This window comes from Phoxinus phoxinus, assembly GCF_949152265.1.
Source record: "Phoxinus phoxinus genome assembly, chromosome: 8".
Classification (NCBI taxonomy): Eukaryota; Metazoa; Chordata; class Actinopteri; order Cypriniformes; family Leuciscidae; genus Phoxinus; species Phoxinus phoxinus.
Window position 1 is genome coordinate 2,833,430 of NC_136883.1, and position 24,067 is coordinate 2,857,496.

The 24,067-nt window shown below is 38.2% G+C and overlaps 1 protein-coding gene across 2 annotated transcripts in view; it reads right to left on the reverse strand.

Annotated features, from left to right (window-relative positions):
• Positions 1-24,067, reverse strand: part of ppp1r37 (protein phosphatase 1, regulatory subunit 37) — a 63,801-nt gene that overhangs the window by 24,598 nt on the left and 15,136 nt on the right. Inside the window, exons 2-5 of one of the 2 annotated variants that reach the window (XM_079619950.1) lie at positions 9,897-9,994; positions 9,591-9,635; positions 5,005-5,050; positions 3,813-3,913 (exon numbers count right to left, since the gene is read on the reverse strand). In XM_079619950.1, the coding sequence (XP_079476076.1) occupies positions 3,813-3,913; positions 5,005-5,050; positions 9,591-9,635; positions 9,897-9,994 (290 nt within the window). The remainder of the gene's footprint in view (positions 1-3,812; positions 3,914-5,004; positions 5,051-9,590; positions 9,636-9,896; positions 9,995-24,067) is intronic. The other variant, XM_079619951.1, reaches the window with a different exon arrangement.

Below are 24,067 nucleotides of genomic sequence, written 5' to 3' on the forward strand. Positions count from 1 at the left end.
TCACAGAAATACATCACACTTTACTAAAGTAATTACATTTAATATTACTGTATTTTATTGTATGATTGATCAAATTAATGCACCCTTGGTGAGCCTAACAGGCTTGTTTTTGTAAAACATCTTTTACTTTTGAGTGGTAGTGTATATAAAATAAAATAGTGTGATGATGATTAATTATTTTATATTACAGTTATAGATTTTAATTTCATCCTGGATTACAGCCCAGACTGTGTCCCACATGACGCTGTAAGTGCTGAGAATTAGTGTGCATGTTTGTACATGTGAAAATGTCTATGTGCGTCTCGATGAAAATATGGTTTGTTTCCAACCTCTTTACACCAGAGATTTACACTCTATCCTATAAACAGCACGAGTCATTCACTTTAACACACGGTGACCTCAGACAAGCCGAGACAAAACGCCGGAAATATTCCCCCGATGGACCCAATGCAGAGCAGAAGGAGAGAGATGTTTACACCCAGCTTTAAGATGCGCTTCGGTCGATCAGACCACAAGTAGACGAGGGATAATATCATCAATATAATAAAGCAATCCGGTCAAACATGTTTTCGACTACCTCTGAAAGTGAGAGAGAGAGAGTGAGTGAGTGAGTGAGTGAGAGAGAGAGTTAGAGAGAGAGAGTTAGAGAGAGAGAGAGAGAGAGTGTGTGTGTGTGTGTGTGAGAGAGTGAGATAGATAGAGAGAGAGTGAGAGAGAGTTAGAGAGAGTGAGAGAGAGTTAGAGAGAGTTAGAGAGAGTGAGAGAGAGTGAGAGAGAGTGAGAGAGAGTTAGAGTTAGAGTTAGAGTTAGAGTTAGAGTTAGAGTTAGAGAGAGAGAGAGAGAGAGAGAGAGAGAGAGAGAGAGAGAGAGAGAGAGAGAGAGAGAGAGAGAGAGAGAGAGAGAGAGAGAGAGAGAGAGAGAGAGAGAGAGAGAGAGAGAGAGAGAGCGCGAGCGCTAATGCCTATGATGGGACCACATAGCTATTTTAGCTAACTTGTTAAGAGCATGTGGTAACGCCATATCCACACTTTCAACAATATACAAGGATGTGTAAACTGTCTTTTTGACCATTTGACCATACAATGTTTTCTCTTGGTTCATCTCAGTCAGTATGAATTCATTTTGATATATAAGTCGCACCTGACTATAAGTCGCAGGACCAGCAAAACTATTGAAAAAATAAGTGCGTCTTATAGTCCGGAAAATACGGTAATTGGTCCGAGAAGCATGTGTATGGTGTTGTGCTCCACCCTGAACACACACACACACACACACACACACACACACACACACACACACACACACACACACACACACACACACACACACACACACACACACACACACACACACACACACACACACACACACACACACACACACACACACACACACACACACACACACACACACACACACACACACACACACACACACACACACACACACACACACACACACACACACACACACACACACACACACACACGGCTCAATGTTTCTGGAGGACCCTATAAACAAACTAAAATATGCAGTTTATAAAGAGGGTTTAAAGGTGAGGAAGATTAGGAGCGCAGCAAATGCTTTTAGACACAGGAAAACAACAAACTTGCTGATTACAGAGCTGAGTTTACAGAGGTGCAGCAGGGGGACACACACTTCCCATGGCCAGGCAAACGTCCAACAACACTGGACTGGAGAAGGAAAAACGGATCCCAGACAAACAGTTACGGGCAATAACAATAATGCACAAAAATAATATAAACAACTAATAAAATACTATAAGTCAACAAATAAATATAAGTAAATGCACATTTATTGATATAGTGCTTTTGACAATACACAGCGTTTCAAAGCAAAGTGTAAATATATACACACAATAGTAATACACTATGCTGTAGTAATATAGCAATATAGATACTGTATATAATAATAATAATAATACATATATTTATTGTGCGGATTTGAATGTGTAGTACATTTAACATCTTTTATTTCACAATAGCAAATAAACAAATGAATAAATACATCAAGTCTGTCATGGGAATAAAATAAATAAATACATTTCTTCAGTAGTGGTGTTAAGGAGTGAGTGTGTGTGTGTATATCTGGAAGACGCTGAGAGATCCACCCAGCTTATGACTAATTAACTCAAAGCACAGTAATGGCGCTTTTCCACTGCATGGTAAGGTATGGTTCGGTATGGTTCGGTACGGCACGGCACAGCACGCTTTGGCGCTTTTCCACTGCATGGTACGGTACGGCTCACTTTAAATGGTACCACCTCTGTTGAGGTTCCAAGCGTACCGTACCGATACTAAATGTGACGTGAAAACACTGCAGATCACTGATTGGTCAGACAGAATCGTCACTTCAGCGTCATTGTATTTGCGACACGAGACACTAAACCCGCTAGATTTAAATAGCCAGACAACAGCCAACGCGGTAGCACCTGTTTTTAGAATATTTACTTGACAAAAAAAGTTTAAAAAAAATCAAACAAGAAATGTCTGAATCGTGGTCAGTGGACGAGGTGCAGACGTTCCTCTCGTTGATTGCCGAGGAGCGGAAGTAGCACAGCTCTTAGCCGCACACGGCTACCACCGGACCTACAACTATTAACGATCAGTCCCACCCACTTTGAAGCGGTACTAACTGCAGTGGAAAAGCAACCGAGCTAAAGCGAACCGAACCGTGCCGTGCCGTACCGAGTCGAGTCGTACCACGCAGTGGAAAAGCGAAGTGAGCCGAACCGTTCCGCGCAGAGTCGAACCGTACCGAGCCGAACCATGTAGTGGAAAAGCGCCATAAGTGGAGTCCAGGAGCGGCCTTAGCTAACCGTTCAGAAACTGACTGAATGCAAGTCTCCAGAGCTCCTAACATCTGTTTATGTTGGACAAACACAAGCTGTATCAGACCAGCACAAACGTAGCCTACACGGAAACACAACACAACCCACACACACACACAACACAACCAAACACACAACACCACAACCAAACACACAACACGACCAAACACACAACACAACACCACAACCAAACACACAACACAACCAACACACAACAAAAAACACACAACCAAACACACAACACAACCAACACACAACACACAACAAAAAACACACAACCAAACACACAACACAACCAAACACACAGCACAACCAACACATAACCAAACACACAACCAAACACACAACACAACCAAACACACAGCACAACCAACACATAACCAAACACACAACCAAACACACAACACAACCAAACACACAACACAACCAACACACAACAAAAAACACACAACCAAACACACAACACAACCAAACACACAGCACAACCAACACATAACCAAACACACAACCAAACACACAACACAACCAACACATAACCAAACACACAACCAAACACACAGCACAACACAACCAAACACACAACACAACCAACACAAAACACAACCAAACACACAACACACCCAAACACACAACACAACCAAACACACAACACAACAACCAAACACACACAACACAACCAAACACACACACACACACAACCAAACACACTACACACACACACACACACACACACACAGGCTGCTTAGCCACTAATTAGATGCACAGAGATGTACATAGGACATTTTGATTGGGTAACAGCTGATAAATGAAATCAGAGCACTGCACACGCCATTACAGAAGCTCAGGGCGTTTTAAAGATGGAAAGAGAACAAAATGAATGACTCTGCGGTCAGAAAGCTAATCAGCATAGGGCGGAAATGAGATAAAAAACTCAATGGGGTAAAAAAAGAGCAGCACTCACGTCTTCGTCCAAGTTGGTCTGCTCCAGATCTACTACTTTAAACTGCACACGCTTAAAGATTTCCTCCAGAGATTCACATGATTTATAGTCCAGCTTCTCTCCTATGAGAATGACAAATGATAAAAAAAGAGATATTACTTTCAACTTTTGCACTGATATGGTTCTTTATATATATATATATACACACACAACACAGATCAAAGCCAAACACACGGCCAATCTCATGGTTTTCTGTTACTTTATTATTTACAGTAAACCTAAATCATTTGAGGATGAGAATAGCTCGTCTATGGACACACACCCATTAACTACACAAACTAAACAAGCATACAAACCAGTCTTAACATGCTGAACTCAACGGCGGGTGTGTGTATGTGAATGTATGAAAACATGTGACCTACAGGGTTCCCACATCTTTAGATCAATTCATTTCCATGACATTCCCATGACTTTTTTCAGTTGTCCATAATACAAAGCATACTGGATTGATATTTCATAGATATATCATCCAAAAGTTTGTGTCCTGAAGATTTTTTTTTAAATGATTTTCTAAAGAAGTCTCTTCTGCTCATAAAGTTGCATTTATTTGATTAACAAATATAGCAAAAAAAAAAAAAAGTAATATTGTGAAATATTATTAGTTTAAAATCGCTTTTTTTCTATGTGAATAAATAGTAAAGTGTAATTTATTCCTGTGATCAAAGCTGAATTTTTATTTTCTTTCCATTACTCCAGTCTTCAGTGTCACATGATCCTTCAGAAATCAGTATAATATGATGATTTGTTGCTGAAAAAAGCATTTCTGAATATTATCAATGTTGAAAACAGTTTTGTAAAAAAAATTAGGATTCTTTGACGCTCAAAAGAACATGTAATTGAAATATCAATATTTTGGAACAAAGTCTTTCCTGTCACTTTTGATCAATTTATTATATTATATTGTATAAATGTAGTAAGATTCTGAGAAATCTTACTAAAACCTTATTCTTTTGAATGGTAGTGTATACAGTATATAGAGAGACTGAACATCTTTCAGCAAATTAAATATTTGAAATAAGAAAAACTCACATTCACTAAAGACATTCTCATGATTGATTACATTTCTATGACTGGAAATCACAATTCAAAACTCCCTGAACTTTCAATGACCGTCCGACACTGAACATTGTGATGAAGCCCGTTCTCAGCTCACCTTTGAGGTCTAGGCACTCGTTTCGCTGTGTCAGGTCTTTTAAGTCCTATGGACAAAAAAAAAGAAAAAGAAAAAGTTTACTATTAAGAGATGAATGTTTAATTCTTATTGGATAGGTAAGGTGACCAGCCAAGATCATTAATGCAACGCTAGTCAGAAAAGTGTGTGTGCAATGACAAGTGGTTTAATTTTTAATTTTAAATCCACATGGATAGACAAGAATCAAACTTGACTAAAACACTCGAGGTCAATTGAGGTCAGCTTATAAATCATGCAGAATGAGTTATTTTGAAAATGTAAAAATGCAGAAAGCTTTGTGTGATGGTTCGGGTTAGTGTAAGGAGAGAGAATATACAGTTTCTACAGTATAAAAACCATTACGTCTATGGAGAGTCCCCACAAAGACAGCGAACCAGATGTACGTGTGTGTGTGTGTTCGGTAACATGTCTCGCACTGGAACTAGGGGACTAAGAGCTGAAAGTATGCCAGTATAAACGCTGAATTCATACGTTTCAAGGCTGTGTAAACACTAGGATGTCTGTGCTGTGAAACACCGGGGGCAGCTGCCCTAAACCTGTTCTCTGATCAGCAATCTCTCCGAAGCGTTCAGCGTCACCACCTGACATTTAACGCTGCCATGCAAACAGCATCTGACCCTGAGCTTTCTAATGTGACTTCAATGAGCCTTGTGTTTCTGCTGTTATACAAACCACCTGCGGTCATCTTTTCCTCACCAATCAGAGACTTGGGTGTTGTGCACTTGTACTGGTGAGGAGGGAAACTCTACTAAAGAGGATCTATTGTGCTTTTTTTCCCCATGTTCATCTTTCTTTAGTGTTAAATTTGGCTGCAAAGTCCCTCCAGCGGGTGTTCTCCTCTATGTCAGTGTTTCTGAACTCCTGAAACGCCTCCATTGTAGTTTTGAGTTTCTTCCGGGAACGAACACATCACAATATTCCTCATTATAATAATTAATATGCATAATAAAGGGGCGGGGCCTGGTTGAGTTAGTTAGTAGTGTGTTAAACTGGCGGTTATGTTAAGGGGCGGGACATTTCCCAAACACACTCAAAACGCTCGACCAATCACAACACACTGCTCCAGCCGACCAATCAGAGCACAGTGTGCTTTTCAGAAGGAGGGGCTTCATAGAGACAGGAAGTAAACAGAGCGTTACTGACAGACTGGGAAAAGAGGAGCCGCAACACTGGAGAATATGAGAATTCAAATTTAAGAATGAAAATCTATATAGTAAATCTCAAAACAATCAAGTGCATAATATGGCCTTAAAGAAGAAGAAGAAAAAAAAAATATATATATATATATATGGCCACTTGCCATCTGTGGTAAACCGTCATAAATGGAGCATTAATCTTCTTTGTAGCTCTCTCTCTCTCTCGCTCTCATTTTTTTATAGGCCTGTTTGTGAAGTCATTTTTCCAGGGGTGACTAAGCAATTAAGAGAGAGGAACACAAGCACAGACTGAGGTGGTGGAAAAACACATACGTACACACGCACTCAGTAATGACCGGCTATTTTCTGCCCTGGGGACTCCCAGTGGAAATTTACCACGATGCCCTCGGAAGAATTCAACAGACTGATGTCCTTCTGCACAACTACAGGACAGGTTACACATATTGCACCAAGAATACATTACATTAAAAAAGTACACTTGCAGAGAAACATAAAGGAATGGAAAAGAAACAGATGGGAAACACAAAAGAACGGGAACAGAGAGAAATAGGGGAGGAGAGCGACAGCATGTGCTGGTTGGTGAGTGATTGTGGGTGTTAGCTGGCATCTCTGTGCAAACATCAGGCCATGATAACATGATGGCTCGCTTTCTGTCCGTTTTCAGTGACTCAGCTAGTAGCAGACGAGAGAAACTGCTCACTCTCTCTCTATCCATCGATCTGCTTCAGCGGGCATGCACGTGTCCTCCTGCCTCATCAAAACACCCTGCCGAGTCTCACCTGAAAGCTTTCATGCATTTTTGAAGTCAGCATGAAATTAAAAATCACCCTGTCTATTTTCTCATCATGCATTCAGGTCCGGTTTGATATGCATGCCTATCGATGAACCATTGCAGTGTGGAAAATCTTTTCATCTCAAAGAGAAAGTTACGCAACAGGTTTCATCAATTTGGACTGTTTTTGGGCAACCATGAGTTATAAGTTTAAATTAATTTAATTAAATAAATGTATTTTAATTGGGGTTGACACTGGAAATTCTCAGATTACATATTCTTAAAATTTCATATGATATATATTGTTCTTGCATCACAGCGTTTTTTCTGAGTAAATTGTACAATTTAAATTTTCTACAATAAAATATAAACAAAAGGGCTAAAAGTATTAACATAGTTTTCACAACAAGTATTAACAAGTTTTATTTTTCTCCAACAGCCATAATTAGTTTTTCATGCTTTTTGTTTTGTTGCTGCAGAGCCATTAATACTCTCGTAGTAATGTCAAAGTTGAACCTCTGAAAATCATAACATTAGTAATTAAAATGGATAATTGCTTATCGTTATAGGACGTCTAGTAGTTAAACATTAACTGACAGAAAACAGGCATATTCCCGTTGAGCTCTAACCAAACCATTAAAACGCTACACATGCAAATAACCCAGAATTTGACTGGGTGTCTGTGAGTCATCAGGACAGAGAGAAATGACCGTTTGTTGACTCAGTATGGTGCGTTTACAGCGCTGTGCCTATAAGAGGCTTTCAGTAAGCGAGCCGCAGCCAGAGGGAGTCAGGAGGCATGTGACTGGGCCCATGCCAGAGGTTAGTGAGGTTATATGTTTGTGATCAGAGTACAAATGTAATCCAGCGCAACGGGCCAACTGGGGATACAATAGAGATTACTAATGTGCACGATCGAGCTTCCCTTTCTTCAGTGAGTGTGTAATGTATGGGGAGTTCAGGCAAAAATGCAACCCAAATTCAAGATAAGGGGTCAAAAAATGCACAATAAAAACAAATTCATTATAAGTCATGATGTAAAAATGAAGTGTCAATTGACCTTTTGCAAAGACCCGCCCCCCTTAGTTACTGTCGCTATGCCTGACAAGTTACGCCTCTCTCATGCCACACCATGTTCTTGTTATTTAAACAATAAATACCGTTTTGTGGCTCTTTAATGTGTGTGACAGATCGCTGTCGCCTCAGTTAAAGCTGCTCGTGAACCGATCATCTCTTCCTTCTAGTTCATGTATAGCATCAAATAAACATGAATGAACATCAGAAGGAATGTTGTTTTAACCGCGGAAAGGCGTCAGTACACTCCGCTTCTCATGTTCAAATCCTCCAATGTTAATCTACTAACTCTCCTGACTGCTTTGTCGGACAAAATGGCGGATGGCGAAGTATGATTGGTCAGATCACCTGTCAATCAAGCTCCCTGCGATGGTGTGGGTGGGAGCGGCGTAGCTTGTCGGTCATAGCGACAGTAACTAAGGGGGGCGGGTCTTTGCGAACGGTCAATCTAGAAATCAGCTAAAAATTGTTTGTTCAGTGCGCGACGCACTCTTGCGAACTCTCTCACCATAAACAACAAAGTGCAAACACGATGTAAACAAGTGATTCATTTTGCAGGAGTTTTTGCGATAGTGCATAACTCTGTGACCGTGCACTAGACTAATGTCATGGACATGCTTTGCTCGCTTTCTGTATATAATTTATTCTTTAACTTTATGAAAAATCATAATTTAATTTCTTGATTTTCTAATGCATAAAAATCAATAAATTAGTTAATATTTCTAAACTTTTGTCTGAGTACCCTACAAGAATATGACAAGCCATTTCCCCACACATAATTTATGTATGTATTGTATTAATCAACATTAACAATCATTATTACAACATCAAAAGCAATAATCTGCAATAACAATGTCATAATATTGCAGTTCTGCCCTACCCTGGAACTCCAGAGTTCTCGCGAGAGCGCAAGTTTGCTCAGCGAGTCACTCAAGCGTCGAGTAATGATGCTCATTAACTATGCGCTTGTAGCCGAGCTGCACCAATCACATCGGGTTATCTGATATAGGCGGGCCAGAGGCGAGCTAAACCAACACTAAACGACAGCAGAACTACAGATGACGACAGCGCTGTGACGTCGAAGTCATCAGTAAACATTGCAAGATGGCTGTGGATGAACACCAGTTGTTTGAAACGGCTTTGGCCGCTACAATGAACGAGTTAGATTTGGCTTTTTATCTAAAAGAGGAACAGAAGACGGCGCTCGAATCGTTCCTTTGCAAGAAGGATGTTTTGCCGAGTCTAATCCACCAGTTATCTCCGCTGGTAGCTAAGCGTTTGTGATTGGTGGTTGTGTTATCCAATTGCGTGCAGTGAGATTTTCAAACGCATGCTTGGTGCCGCCCCACAAGGTTTTCATTACTCGATGCCAAACCCTTAATCTTTCGGATCTGGGTCTGGATTTCCAGGCTAGTTCTGCCCTGTAATGAATTCCTGTTTTTTTTTTAATGTTTTTTTTATCATATATACTTTATGTAGGCTATTGTGTAAAACATGTATGCCACCTTTGATCAGCATTAAACAGTCTGTGTAAATAAACATACCATGTCAGATGCAGCTTCTGTTCCACCCTTGCAGTATAAAGATGTCTTTTGTTCATGTTGATAAAATTGGTAACAATCAATATTATTCGGACTTATTAAAGTAACTGGTTGAATAAATTTAAGTATTTGACATAAAAACAACACAGATACATAAAATATGGTAATCAAATATTGCAAAGCAAATATTGCCTCTTAATGGAAAAAAGTTACTTTCTGACCCAGGTATGAATGCAATGCTTTATGACTTCGAAGAGGACTTGAAAGAATATTTAAGGAATTCCCAGCATGCTTTTGCAGAGGTGTTACCTGTATCTGTTTGAGCACTTTGGGGATTGGTTTGCAGTTGAGCTTCTGGCATGCTTGTCTGTAGGCATTCAGAATCTCCTCCACCGTCACATTCTGGGCTGCAGAGACAAAACCACACAGAGACAAGGTCAAAGGTCACGTACAGTGTTATGCAATAGATCATCATTATCATCAAATGGAAAAATAAATAAAACAAATGAAACTATTTCTTTACAGCATTAAATTAAAGCCTGAATCCAGCTCAGTAGGTTCAGTAACGGAGCACATGTGTAGCGTCTGGACGAGAAAGAGAGCGAGAGAGTTAGTAGGGCAGCTCGATTATGGCAAAAATCATAAATCACGATTATTTTTGTATTGAAATCGCGATTATTGGTGGGTGATATGGATGGGAAACGATCAATCGCTTCCAAAATAAAAGTTTGTGTTTAAATAACATATGTACGTGTATTGTGTATAATTATTTTATATATATATATATATATATATATATATATATATATATATAAATACACACGTATGCATATATATATTTAAGAACTATTTGAATGTTTGAACTGAAGGCACCAAAACCTATTACATGACAACTGTTTTGGCACAAAAAACATTAACATTATAGGCATATCTCAGAGAAAAGAATGAAAAAAATGCTTAACATAACCCACTTAATATAAAAAATATATATATTTTTTTATTAATTTAAAGAGCAGACTCATGTTTATCTATTTCGGGTCATAATTAGGAGACAGCTGACGTTCATATGCTTGCGTGACGCACAAAAACAACATGAGAGTGAGTAAATGTAGAATACAAATATTGGATGAACTAACCGTTGGCGTTTACAGTTTGGGAATCGTCCATTTGACGGTTTCTTGCGATTAGAACTGTGATTGGATCAACAGATCATCTGAAGCGCTGGAACGGCACTCCTCAAAGTGAAAGCGCAAACATATTTAAATCACCATCACATTTCGTTTTAGTGGTATGATTATTTAAAGCGTTTAGAAGGTTTATTCTTATATGTATAGTGCATTAATAGCGGGAGAGACGGGACATAGTGAGCATCGGGAGAGTCTGTACACGCGTGGCTTTGTCTGTGTAGATCCAAGCGTGAACTCGCGAATACTGCGTGACAATACTACATACAACTACTATATATAATGTTGAATATAATGTATAATAATGCAATGGAGGAATATGTGTGGGTCCTGATAATAATAAAATAATAATATTATTTTAATAATAAAAAAAGTTTTATTGTGGCTTAAAATATCGCAATAGTATCATATAGTGAGCTCAGTATTGCGAACAATCCAACAGCGCATTAGTTTATAACTGTGATTAATTTGCGTGTACAATAAGCTGTTTAAAACGTGCATTCACCCGATAAATTGAGCATCGAGATGGTATAATCAAACATACTGTGTCTTGTGGAGCGCACTCAGAGTTCGCATTACTTGACACTTTTTGGAAACGGAGCGTAAAAGACTTCAAATTAGTGATGCGCGGGTCGTCTCATAACCCGCGGACCCCGCGGGTTACCCGCGGGTCGGGTTGGGGCGGGTAAAGAAATTGTCACTTTATTTGCGGGGCGGGTTGGGGCGGGTCATTAAAAACAAAATAAAAAAATGTCAGCCTATATGAAATATTTGGGAATATATATTTTCATATTCTATTAGGTTATTTGATAAGTTTACAATATGAAGATCGCAGCAACGTATATTGCGTGATGTGCCCAGGCGAGGCGTCACGTGATGTCACGAAAGCGGCGCGCCAAACAGCTCCCACCGCCAGCTACAAAATAAGGAGAAATAAAAGTGGAGATGGAAGACGAGGTGAGGGAGATGTTGAGGTCGGGAATTTACATCATTAAAAGAAAAGAAGGTCAGGCTGCTAAATCTAATGTTTGGGACCGGTTCTCAGAAATAGTTGCAGCAGGAGACAACAGCAGTTTCGGCTACGTGATTTATGGTTCATTTAATTCATATTCATAATCGTCTGTTGTTGTCAGTTAACATGGCGATGTTTCTGCACTTTCAGGCTGTAATAAAGGCTGTTTTCATTTCCATTACAACGCATGTCTATTTTATGGTCGCGGGTGCGGTGCGGGGCGGGTTGTAAAAATAGATACAGTGGTGCGGGGCGGGCTGGGGCGGGCCAAATAATTTCATAAATGCGGACCCGCGGGTTGGAAAAAAAGCCGACCCGCGCATCACTACTTCAAATATTTATTATCCTGCTGCGCCGTTTATAGGCCATGATCAGAGACTAGTCGATGTCAAGCTTAAGCGAACATTAAAGTCGACTAGACAACTAGTCTGTGACCAAAGAGACACAAAAGTAAAAATTCTGGTTTATTTTCACCCTGTTTATGTAAACCAGATGTGCATGCTGTTGATTACCATACACATATTTACCGCGTGTGTGTATAAATGAACGGGAAACATGTTTACAGTAAACTAGGCATGTGCCGGTATCACTTTTTCATGCTGCGATTAATTGAGAGAGCATTTATCACGGTATACGGTATTATCACGATATTGTAATTTTACAAGAGAAACAGGTTAAAAAAAGAAACAAACTTCAGTTTTGTCCTTTTAGTAACTTTAATAACTTTTTAATGAACTAAAAGTAACTCAAACATTTAAATACAAATAAATACAAATAAAACAATATAAAATATAAAAGTAAACTGAACAATTATATCCTTTATCTCCCTGAATTGCAGTGGATGGTTGTCACGAATATGAGCGAACATGTTAGACGTGTTCCCTTGTTTTGCAGCCACTTTCCGTCCACATGTCTTACACAAAGGGTATCTGCATTTTTTTGGAACCCAAAATATTTCCAAACATCTGACTTTACCCTTTTTGAAGGGGGATAAATTGTCGGCAGCGTTCCTCCTTCCGCCATTCTTCTTCTTCATGTGAGAATTTGAATGCGGCGTCAGTGCCCGTGGCGCGCACTGCGTGCAGTGTGATTCTACATGTGACGTGAACACTGTTTACATCCGGGTGCGCTCACGTGTTCTGCGCAGCATATACGCAGTGTTTGTTCAAGCGGTTGATGGAAAATAAGCTATAATGCACGTTCTAAAAATAAAAATTCGGATCTATTATTTTTTACGGTATTTTGAAGTGCCCACGATAACAATATCGTGTATATTCATTATCGTGATTTATCGAATTACCGAAAATCGGCACATGTCTACAGTAAACACAATCACAATGCAAGCTTTGCAGGACTCAAGGTTCAAGAGGAAAAGTCAATCTTGTGTTTCTGTTCAAGCATTCTTCAGTGATTTTACTGAATTTCTTTACTACAGACGACCCCTAGATTGAGGGGAAATTACCTCTATTTCATGATGCAGTGTTTTTCAAACTCATTTGACAGTTCAAACAATGGAAACTGGATGTCGAGAATGGTGGGTAGGGTTTTACAGCTGTAGCGTGCTTGTGCTTGGATAGGATTGATCGCTCAGATTGACAGGTCTGCGACTTATAACAAGAGCGCACAACTGGAAGAGTGCTGGAAGATCATCATTAATTAACCAGGATCTTGTTACTGATTCTATGTATAAATATTTTATGCTTTGTGGTGTTTACAAATGTAAGTAGTTCTTATGTTCAGTAAAACACTTTTTTGACACAACTTTTGATTCTTTTGAGATTTTCAATACAATGTTTGGCCCAGATGCAGTTGACATGATTGTGAACAAGCCCAAACTTGATTTTGACATGTTTACTTCATGTCAATCACAAATAATAACAAAAATTAATATTTTTTATGCGGGGCAGCGTTGTAACATAAGAACCTCCAAGTCAAAACATGATAAAAATAAATTTTCTTCAAAATTTTAAAGGATTTCTATCAAATGAGACCATGTACTTGATACCTTGATGCCATTGAGTATGCCAGCCACTCAGATGTGAAATCATTGGAAATGCCTTTGAAAAAGTGTGAAAGGCAGATCATGATGACAAGAAATAGATAGTCGTATATCGGCTGCAAAAACCCTGATCGGAGCATCCCTAATTATTGAACATGAGGTCATCAGGTTTAAAATAACCTGAATTATTCCTTATGCAGAAAAGTAAAAACTAGAGATGTCCCGATATCACTTTTTCATTTCCGATACCGATGCCGCAGCTTTGGCTACTTGCCGATACCGATATCAATCCGATATTTTTATTTTATTCTTGAACTAATACTACTAATAATAATAAAATATATGGAAGCACTTTGCTCCATTAGCCACCTAAAAACATCTCACTCAAATGGAGAACAAATACTTCTCCAGTATATAGTCCACAAGAACAGCTGATTATGAAAGACTGCCACCCTTTAAAGGTGCTATGTGTAGTTTTCTACTAAAATTAATACATTTTTATTGCCTGTGTGTGAAGGGGTTGTAATCTCACAATAAAATGATCCACTTGGCAGGTTTTGCTATTACCTCTGAAAGCAAGTATTCCTATTTCTATGTGAAATCTCCCGGTCGGATTTGCCAAGAAATCCAGTGCCGTGACTGAGACCTGCATGCGCGCTCCCGAGCGTCTCGCCTCGTCTACTGACTGTGCACACAACAGCGACGACACTGCAACTTTATGACATGAGTCTGCTAATACTAGCGACCAGCACAACACAGACTCCAACACAAACTCCACATAATAATAAAAAACAAAAGAAAGCACGCGCACGAGCACTCGCTTGTAAACGTATTGGTTGCAATCTGAAACATCACCGCTAGATGCCGCTGAAAACTCCACATAGCCCCTTTACTCAAACACACACACAAAAAAAAATAATACAGGTACTTCAGTACTTAAAGCTACCAACAGGTTTAAAGTTAAAACAATTTAAACAGCAGCATTCAGTAGTAATGGGCGATAGAAACGATATGCAATATAAACGATACAAAATTGACCTACGATAGAGATCGCGATAATGCATGTTGATGACGCAATCTACCCACAAAATTTAGAGGCACGAGCCGCAACGCATCATCGTATTGTTATTAGGGCTGTCAGCGTTAATGCATTAATCGCGATTAGTTAAAAACAACCCATAACGCGTTGTTATTTTTTTTTTGATCGCATTTCAGGTAAGTTTGTGAAGCGGTAAAAGGTGATGGATAGAAAAAGTACGACCGGATTTTTAAACAGGCTGTTTAACTTTTAAAAAAACCCAGACGGTTCCGTTGACAACACTAAGGTACAAGGCAGCATTTGTTTCAAGCTACCATCGGAGCACGTCAAGTCTAAGTTACCACCTCCAGGCGAAACACCCCGGTGTTATACCTGACGCCTCCCCGCCAAGCAAGCCGCAGCCTCGCCAAAGAACTATTCCTGAGTGCGGGCGTCGCAGCAGACCCTTGGATGAAAAGAAGTTAAGAAGTTTAAAACTAGAAAATGTTACAAATATCCCACTGTGGCCGTCAATGTTTTAGACTGCTCTGTTTGTCATACTCATAAGCGAGTTAGAAATTTCCTACCAGTGTTACATATCACTTGATTGCTGTTATTTCCAGCTAGGAATTGTTTTGCTAATGATGTTATTGTTTTTTTTTTTTAAGTAGCTTAAGGCGAGACACGGCAGGCAAAAACATCGTTTTTTTTTCACTGGTCAATTTTGAGATTTTGGGCTATTTGTCTTCAATAACATGTCTTCTTTCAGACTTGTGGTGAAAAAAAGTCCAAAATACACATTTAGGTCTTTATTTTACTACACTTTGTCTATTTGCGTCTGTAGATTTCTCCGAAAATCAACAAAAGTTGGCGTTCTAAATCAACGCGCTGCTCCGCGATCTCTGTGTTCTTCCTTTAATCACGCACATGTCTGAAAAGCTCTCTCTCTTCTGTACAATGCTGTCGGGTCCAAATATGGTCATTTCCTTTTAATCAGCAACCAATCGTGAAAGTAAAATGGGCATTTAACCCTAAAAGCGAAATCTCATTGGCTGATGTCAATTTCTGACAACGTGATTGGTTCAGATGCATCACGTGACGCGCTCTGACACTTAGATGTGTGTTTTTGACTGTTTTTCTGCTCAGTTAAAGGCCATAAATGCTGTGTTTATAAGTTTTGATGTGATTTAGGTGGTTTGTATTGTTGTTGCTAATTATTTGATAAGATATTGTGTCAGTAAATAGTTGTTTCTACTAAAAAAAAGTATGATTTTTTACATTACAAATCTTTAAATGCCTTTTTCTCAAAATGGGTTTTTTGTCATCCTCCAGTAGAAACATCTCAGCCTATGTAGCACCGATGTACACCACATTTTCCAGTTATACACTTAGCAGTCTTCTGAAGATATGTTCAGAGGGATTTGTTAATAAATCATTCCTGGCCTGATTTATGGGACATTTTAATCCCAAAAATATGGCGAAAATCGATTTTTTAAGGCTATGGACAGTATATTTAGATTTCCTAGGTAATGAAAGCATATATCCTGAAATCCCTCTGAACATCTTTTTTCATCTTGTGTGTAAACAAAATGAAAAAAGAATTTTGCACCTGGCTTTATCATATGTTCAGATCTATCTACCGAAAATATATGCAAAAGTGTGCATATTTAATGAGATAATACCTAATTTGCATAATTAAACATACAAATTTCAAAAACTTGTAATACATTTTTTTTATGAACTTGTGTAAGTAATCAACTGAGGAAGTGTCATGGTGATATCTATTATTTTAAAATTGTACCCTATTCACCTGTAGTGTCTCGCCTTAAGAGAAGGGCCTGATAAATGTAATCTCTCGAAGTAAGCACTGCGTTACTTTATTCCTCCTAATATTTGGAAGTTGGTCTACATTGCACTTTTTTTTTTATATAAAAAAAGGTCAAAAAGGAAATTTTATGTGTTCTTTTGATTCCCAATGAAAACTCAGGTAAGATATACTACATTATGGGCTTAGAACTGCCTTGATATGCAAAATAACACAATTTGACACTCTGCAATTCAAACCGTGATTAATCGCAGTTAACTATGAAGCTTCTGCGATTAAAAAAATTAATCGTTTGATCGTTGTGTTCCAGGTGCAGTGCGTACATACAGCAGTGCAGCGATCGTTTCCGCACGAGTCTATTTCCGTGTGCTGCACGCGCTGAATTAAAGTGACAGCGCATGGTTTGTGCTCAGAATGAACACGGATTGACCTGAAAATAGTAATGTCACCATAAATGCATTCAATAAAATTGTACTACTATTTTTCACAGACATTTCCACAGCCAAAAAGACACCAGTGTATCCTGTTCTCTGCATCTTGGGTGGCATTTAAAGGATAATTCCGGTATTTAACACCTTGAGTCTATATTGTAGTTTGTTTTGGATGAACAAGAGTGGTGGACAACATTTTTTTGACAATGGTTCCTCTCTCGAGTTTTTGACTATAATAGAATTGGCCATGGACCCATTTAACATTGGAGTCAATGGGCATGTCCGAAAATGTCATTAAAACAGCCTTTAACATTATTTTTCAAAACTGTGCAACTCACCGAGTGGTTAGTGGTGTTAGTTGATGTTCCAGAACCAAAAAGTGTTGCGAAATACAGTTTCTGTCGTGTTTTATTCGTCATTTTGTAAAATCCCATTGTTGAAAAAATAGTTCCACTATAGCAAAATAAACGGATTGGAATCATATAGTGCGACGATATATTGTTTATAATCATCAACGAACACCACTAACCACTCGGTGAGTTTAACAGTTTTGTAAACGAACATTATTGGCTGTTTTAATGACATTTTCGGACATGCCCATTGACTCCAATGTTAAATGGGTCCATGGCCAATTCTTTTATAGTCAAAAACTCGAGAGAGGAACCATTGTCAAAAAAATGTTGTCCACCACTCTTGTTCATCCAAAACAAACTACAATATAGACTCAAGGTGTTAAATACCGGAATTATCCTTTAAGAACCAAGGACTTTAACTAACTTGGCCTAAGTGTAGTGCCGTTTAGAACGGTTTGCTTTGCACTAAAGAAAAGAAACCCAATACTTTAAGCTTTTTCTTTGTTAAAGTATCTGCAGCTAAGTGTACTTGAAAGATAATCTGCAACATTATGTTGTATAATTACAGTTTTGCACAATATGTTCTCAAAACTACATACGTTTCTTTCTTAAAAAAAAAAAAAAAAAACATTTTCTGAAATGGTTCTATTATAATTTATATATCATGATACATATCGTTATCGCAACAGGCTGCAATGTATATCGCAATATGGATTTTAGGCCATATCGCCCATCCCTAACATTCAGCATTGTAACAAATAAATACAAAACTATCCCTCACAGTGCAGCTATGTGCAAATCACAGTAGTAATAACAAAAAGGCACTGAAAGACATAAATAAATGTGTATAACATTCCAAATAAATAACATAACATTGACAAATGGTTCTGATTAATTTGGTTCGGGAGAAGAGATAAAAGCCCGTCCACACTGACGATTGATTGGTTGGGTCCTTACGCTTCGTGCACACACACACACACACACTAGCACACACACGCAAGGTCTCTCGCGCTCCCTCTCTCTGCCGTGCGCGCTACACACACATGCACGCTTCTTGATCGCTCGCTCTAGATTCCGGGAGATTTTAACTAATTTGCGTGCATCAAGCATTTAGGCGATGGTTTAAGCTAGATTGATTTTCCCATGGTTTGTGTTGGATAGGTATTGGATCATATTTTTTTTCTCCGATCTGGCGTTCTGGGCCAGTATCGGCACGATACCGATGACTTGGATCGGATCAGGACAATGACATCCCTTGCATTCAAGAGAAAAACTCCCCATTTAGTACTCACAGAATCAAAGTGCTCGAGTTTCTGTTGTTTTTTTGCACACATAAACGCATCAACACCACCGAGCACCGGTGACCATGTGATGATGTGCTGGTTGATGACTCTAATGATAATTACCTGTTTGGATGCAGTCCTTCTTCAACGCTTGCTTTCATTTAATAAGCTGCAGACCAATCATGACCAGTCACTTTACATGGGCTATAAATACAAATGAATACATGAACGAATGAGACGATTCAGCTAAGAGTGCATCGTGTGTCTTTCATCTAGGGGTGTGCGATATTACGATTTTTGATCGTGGACGATTAAAATGTCTCCACGATCTGCTTTTGAAGAAATATCGTAGGATCGTCCATTTTATCAGTTTGCATTTCTGGCGCCTCCGTCTCAACATACTGTACAGCGCGACGTATATTCACATGAAATGCAGAGGAACGGGACACTGTAGTTCATAAAAATTAATTATTTGCATGTGCTTTAAAGCCTTGCCGGTTAAACATGTCATTCGCTGCTGATGCGCTGTTCTAACGGGCGCTTTTCTGAAACACCCGAGGCGCACATGCACTAAAAGCCTGTCTAACAGCGTCTGCTGGGCTAAGTTATATTTCGAGTCTTATTGCGCTAATACTGTCAAATACACACAAGGTTTACATAAACAAAGTTGGTTATGTCTTAAGTGAAAGAACAATAGAAAAAATTCAGAAAAAATCTGCTTGTCAAATGCGTGTAGACTCGTTGCGCGCAGATCTTAAAGTGACAGTAGCCCTAATAGTAAACATGCTGCCGCTTGTCCTTAAAGTGACAGTTACCCAAAAATAAAAATTCTGTCATTATTTACTCACTCTCTAATGTTGTTCCAAACCTGTATTAATTTCTTTCTTGTGCTGAACACAAAAGAAGATATTTTGAGGAGTGTGGCTAACCGGGCGGTTGCTGGTCCCCATTGACCATAGTGGGAAAAAACTATTATGGAAGTCTCTGGGGTACATCAACTGTTTGGTTACCCACATTCTTCCAAATAACTTTTATTTTCAACAGAAGAGGGAGACTTATTCAGGTTTAAAACGGCTTGAGAGAATTTAAATCTTTGAAAAACTATGCTTGTTAATAAAACAACAAAATACAAAGAGCATCTCACTCACTCTTGACTGAGAACTTTAATAGTCGCTTTAATAAGAATCCATGTAAAATTTATACAGTGAAGTCTATGTTGTGTTTTATTTTCATATTTGTTCATTTAATTACTTTCTTCAATGCTGTTAAATACACCTGTAGCTGAAAAAATAAAGCACTGTTTATTTAATTTGTATATTAAGTTGTATATGTGTATCTTTGTTCTTAATTTTTAATAACAAAGAAAATGACAAAGATTTTTTATCTTTGCCACTTTGGCCTAAATGTCTGCCATTCTTTTTTATTTTATATTTTGTTACCTAAGGCTTTGTTTTTAAAATAGGGACATTTGTTAGGCTGTGATGCTCAGTCACTTGCAAAATAGTAAAACCAACATGAAAAGGAATCGTGATAAAATCGTTAATCGTGATTTTCCTGAAAAAAATCGTGATATGATATTTTTGCCATATCGCCCACCCCTACTTTCATCTTCTCCTCAGGCAGTGTAATTAAACTACAGTCTGCTCTAAAAGATTTCCAACGGCTCATTCTCCATGAGCGGAGCTCAGGAACGTCTTCTGGAGTTTCGGCAATACTTCTATAATCCAGTCTCTCCAGTTTTAATAAGCAATACCAAACCAATGCTCAATAATTACAACAAAAACTGCACTGTCGTAAGGACAAAACAGTTAGTCACATTACAAACTATCAATTTTGAGAGTTTGGGATATTTGTCTTCAATAACATGTCTTCTTTCAGACTTGTGGTGAAAAAAAGTCCAAAATACACATTTAGGTCTTTATTTTACTAACTTTGTCTATTTGCGTCTGTAGATTTCTCCTAAATTCAACAAAAGTTGGCGTTCTCAATCATCATGATCAGCGATCTCTGTCTGCACCGTCATCACACACACCGTTGGGAAGCTCTCTCTCTCCTGTACATTGTTGTTGGATCCAAATATGGTCATTTCCTTTTTATCAGCAACCAATCGTGAAACTGCAATGAGCCATTTAACTCGTGATTGGTTCAGATGCATCACGTGACGCGCTCTGACATTTAGATGTGTGTTCAGTTAAAGGCCATAAATGCTGTTTATAAGTTTTGATGTGATTTAGGTGGTTTGTATTGTTGTTGCTAATGATTTGATGAGATATTGTGTCTGTAAATAATTGTTTCCACTAAATAAAGTGTGAATTTTTACATTACAAATCTTCTTAAAATTTGTTTTTTGTCATTCTCCAGTGTAAACATCTCAGCCTATGTAGCACCGATGTACACCAAACTTTCCAGTTATACACTTAGCAGTATTCTGAAGATATGTTCAGAGTGATTTGTTAATAAATCATTCCTGGCCTGATTTATGTGACGTTTTAATAATAAAAAAATGGCGCAATTGTATTTTTTAAGGCTATGGACACTACTGTGGAGTGGGTAAAACTGTTTTTAATGGCAGGCTAGCATATACCATTGACTCGCGCTAGCCTAGCACCGGCGAACTATGCAACTGTAAGGACTGGATTAATTTTTTTGAAAACTGTCTCCACTGATGAATAACGCCTTGCAAATGAGGTCCGATGTCCAAAATCCTGAACTTTAATGCAAAAAAAAGAAAAAAATTAAGCTAATTGTATTTAAAAAAAAAACGTTATTTACGGTTTCGATTTTCAGCCACGTGCATCCCAGAATTTTAACTTCGGTGCATCCCTATTAATAAGGATTATTCTACATTTAATTAGTAATTTATGCAGGAAAGGTCCTTGTGCTGTGTCAGACTGGGCAGAGTCTGAGAAGGGCAATAAACGTGCTCCATGCACTCTGTGTACAGCATGTCCTTGGAAAAGCATTAGCTTGGAAAGTGCTCACTAAGTCTCAGCCTGGGTAAACGTTCCCAGATAGAAAAAGCATTCCAACTGCACACAGATAAATGCCATTTCATTTCACGTGGTGACTACACGACTGCAGCAAATGGCATTTGAGTATTAGATGAAATAATTTAGTCATCGCCATGAAGTGTCTTCAAAAGAGGAGAAAAGCATGCATGTTTTCCAAGTGCAGCCTTCGTCTTTATACCAAATTTGCACAGCTATTTGGACACGCCATCTGGGTAGATTTCATAACCTTAAAAAACATCCAAACGTGATTGTGTGTGTGTGTGTGTGTGTGTGTTGTTTACTACTTCCAGATCCCAAGTTACACAGACCTGCATAGTGGTGAGATTTCAACATGGGCATTTGAAAATGTTGCGGTGATACAGATTAACCACAACACTAAAGCATCACAGTATCCCCGTTCCTAATGGTACATCCACTACGTACATTATATATATATATATATAGATTATGGCATCACGAGAGTGGGGTGAATCAATGAAGAACGGTCTATCAGCAAACAGTCTTTGGGGAAACCTGTGGTTTGCATTCCTCTGAATGGCGTCTTTCCAACAGGGCCGTTGGAGAACACTTACTGGAGTGTGTTGCTGAGCTGGCCAGACGTGTACATTAAAGACTGCTTCTTCAGATTAAAACTCATTACACTTAGACCAATGCACCACTGTAGTACGCAGTCCTAGCAAACCGTGCAAAACATGAGTTTAAAGGGATAGTTCACCAAAAAATTTAATTCTGTCATTATTTACTCATTCTCATGTCATTCCTAACCTATGATTTACTTTCTTCTGTGAGACAAAAAAAGATATTTGAAGAATGCTGGTAAGTAAAGAGTTTTTGATGAATGATGCCAATGGCTGATGCAAAGCTGATTTAATTTAAATATAGTAAATGACAAGCTGCATTGAAACAAGTGTCAACTGACTTCATGCATCTACTCAAATTCACGACCATGAGTTGGTTAAATAGCCCTAAAATCACAGAGAAATTTAATTTAAAACTAGCACATAATATCTGAAACCATTCTTGATAACACTTTACTTTACAAGTGTCATTGTTACAGTGTAATTAATTATATATGCAAGTACTGAGTAATATTAATTGTAATATGTAACATGTAACATATGTAACAACGACACTGTAAAATAAAGTGTTACCAGTGTTTAAATTCACAGCAGAATTAATAACATCGGCTAATTGACCCTTCGCGGGGAGCTTGATTGACAGGTGATCTGACCAATTGGAAGCATTCAAATTAGGCGGAGGATTCGCCTTTTTCACACGCAACCGGAAACTACGTCACGCCGGGTAAACGGATTTCCGCCAGAGCTGAATGTCTATATGAATGTGTATCTTTCAGTGTTATGAACAGGACAGTTTCTGTTCATTTTCTGACCTTTGGATTTATTCTTATAATTGTATATATACCCACATTTATGTACATAATGGTGAATACATGCTTATCTTTTTAATTTGATCTTGTGTAATATATGTGATTATATGCATACACATTTACTAATTCTATATGTATTTATATTGTGTGAATAAAAATGAACAACAGAACTGAGTTGACATTTGTTTTTAATGAATTATTATTAAAACAAGCATTTTGTTGTCAACTATTTCATTGTGTCTGTCAATTTATTTTCAGGAAACTTAGTATAAACAATGACAATATACATTTGATCAAATGTTACAGTACAAAGTAAAAAAATAAAAACAATTTATTTAATTATGTTACCATTAAATATTTAAAGTATCACTACTATTGTAAAAATTAATCTAAGTGTAAATATCTCATATTTATTATATTATCCTTTATTATATTTATACATATATTGTATACATTTACTCCTCAAGAAACATTGGTCCCTGGTAATTAATCATAAAACAGCAATTATGCCAGATTTGATGCTTCCTGACAAGATGAGTGGCACAACAGAATCCCAAATGTGGTTTTCCTTGACGCTACAGCAACACTTATTCTTGGTCTCGGCCATTGTTGTTGTCACCGGAAGTAAGTTTACCCGGCGTTGGTGAGCAGCGGAAACACAAAACCCGGAAGTGTGAAAAAGGCTTATTATGTTATAAACCACACGTGTCAGATCAACACAGCGCTGACGTGGAAACCAGGACAACCTTAAAAGCGTTCACCTAACTCGGAAAAGGCAAAGCGAATTACAAACTCTATTGCAACATTTATTGCCAAATCACTTCCATTTGTAGGGCTGGGCAAAAAAATCATTTTTTTAATCGATTTTTAAAATGCTAAAATGTGCCAAAAATATATCTTTTTCCATATGTATTTACCTATCACCCAAAAGCCAGTATTAGTTTTCCATAGGCTTGTAGCCTCCATGTTACAGCTAA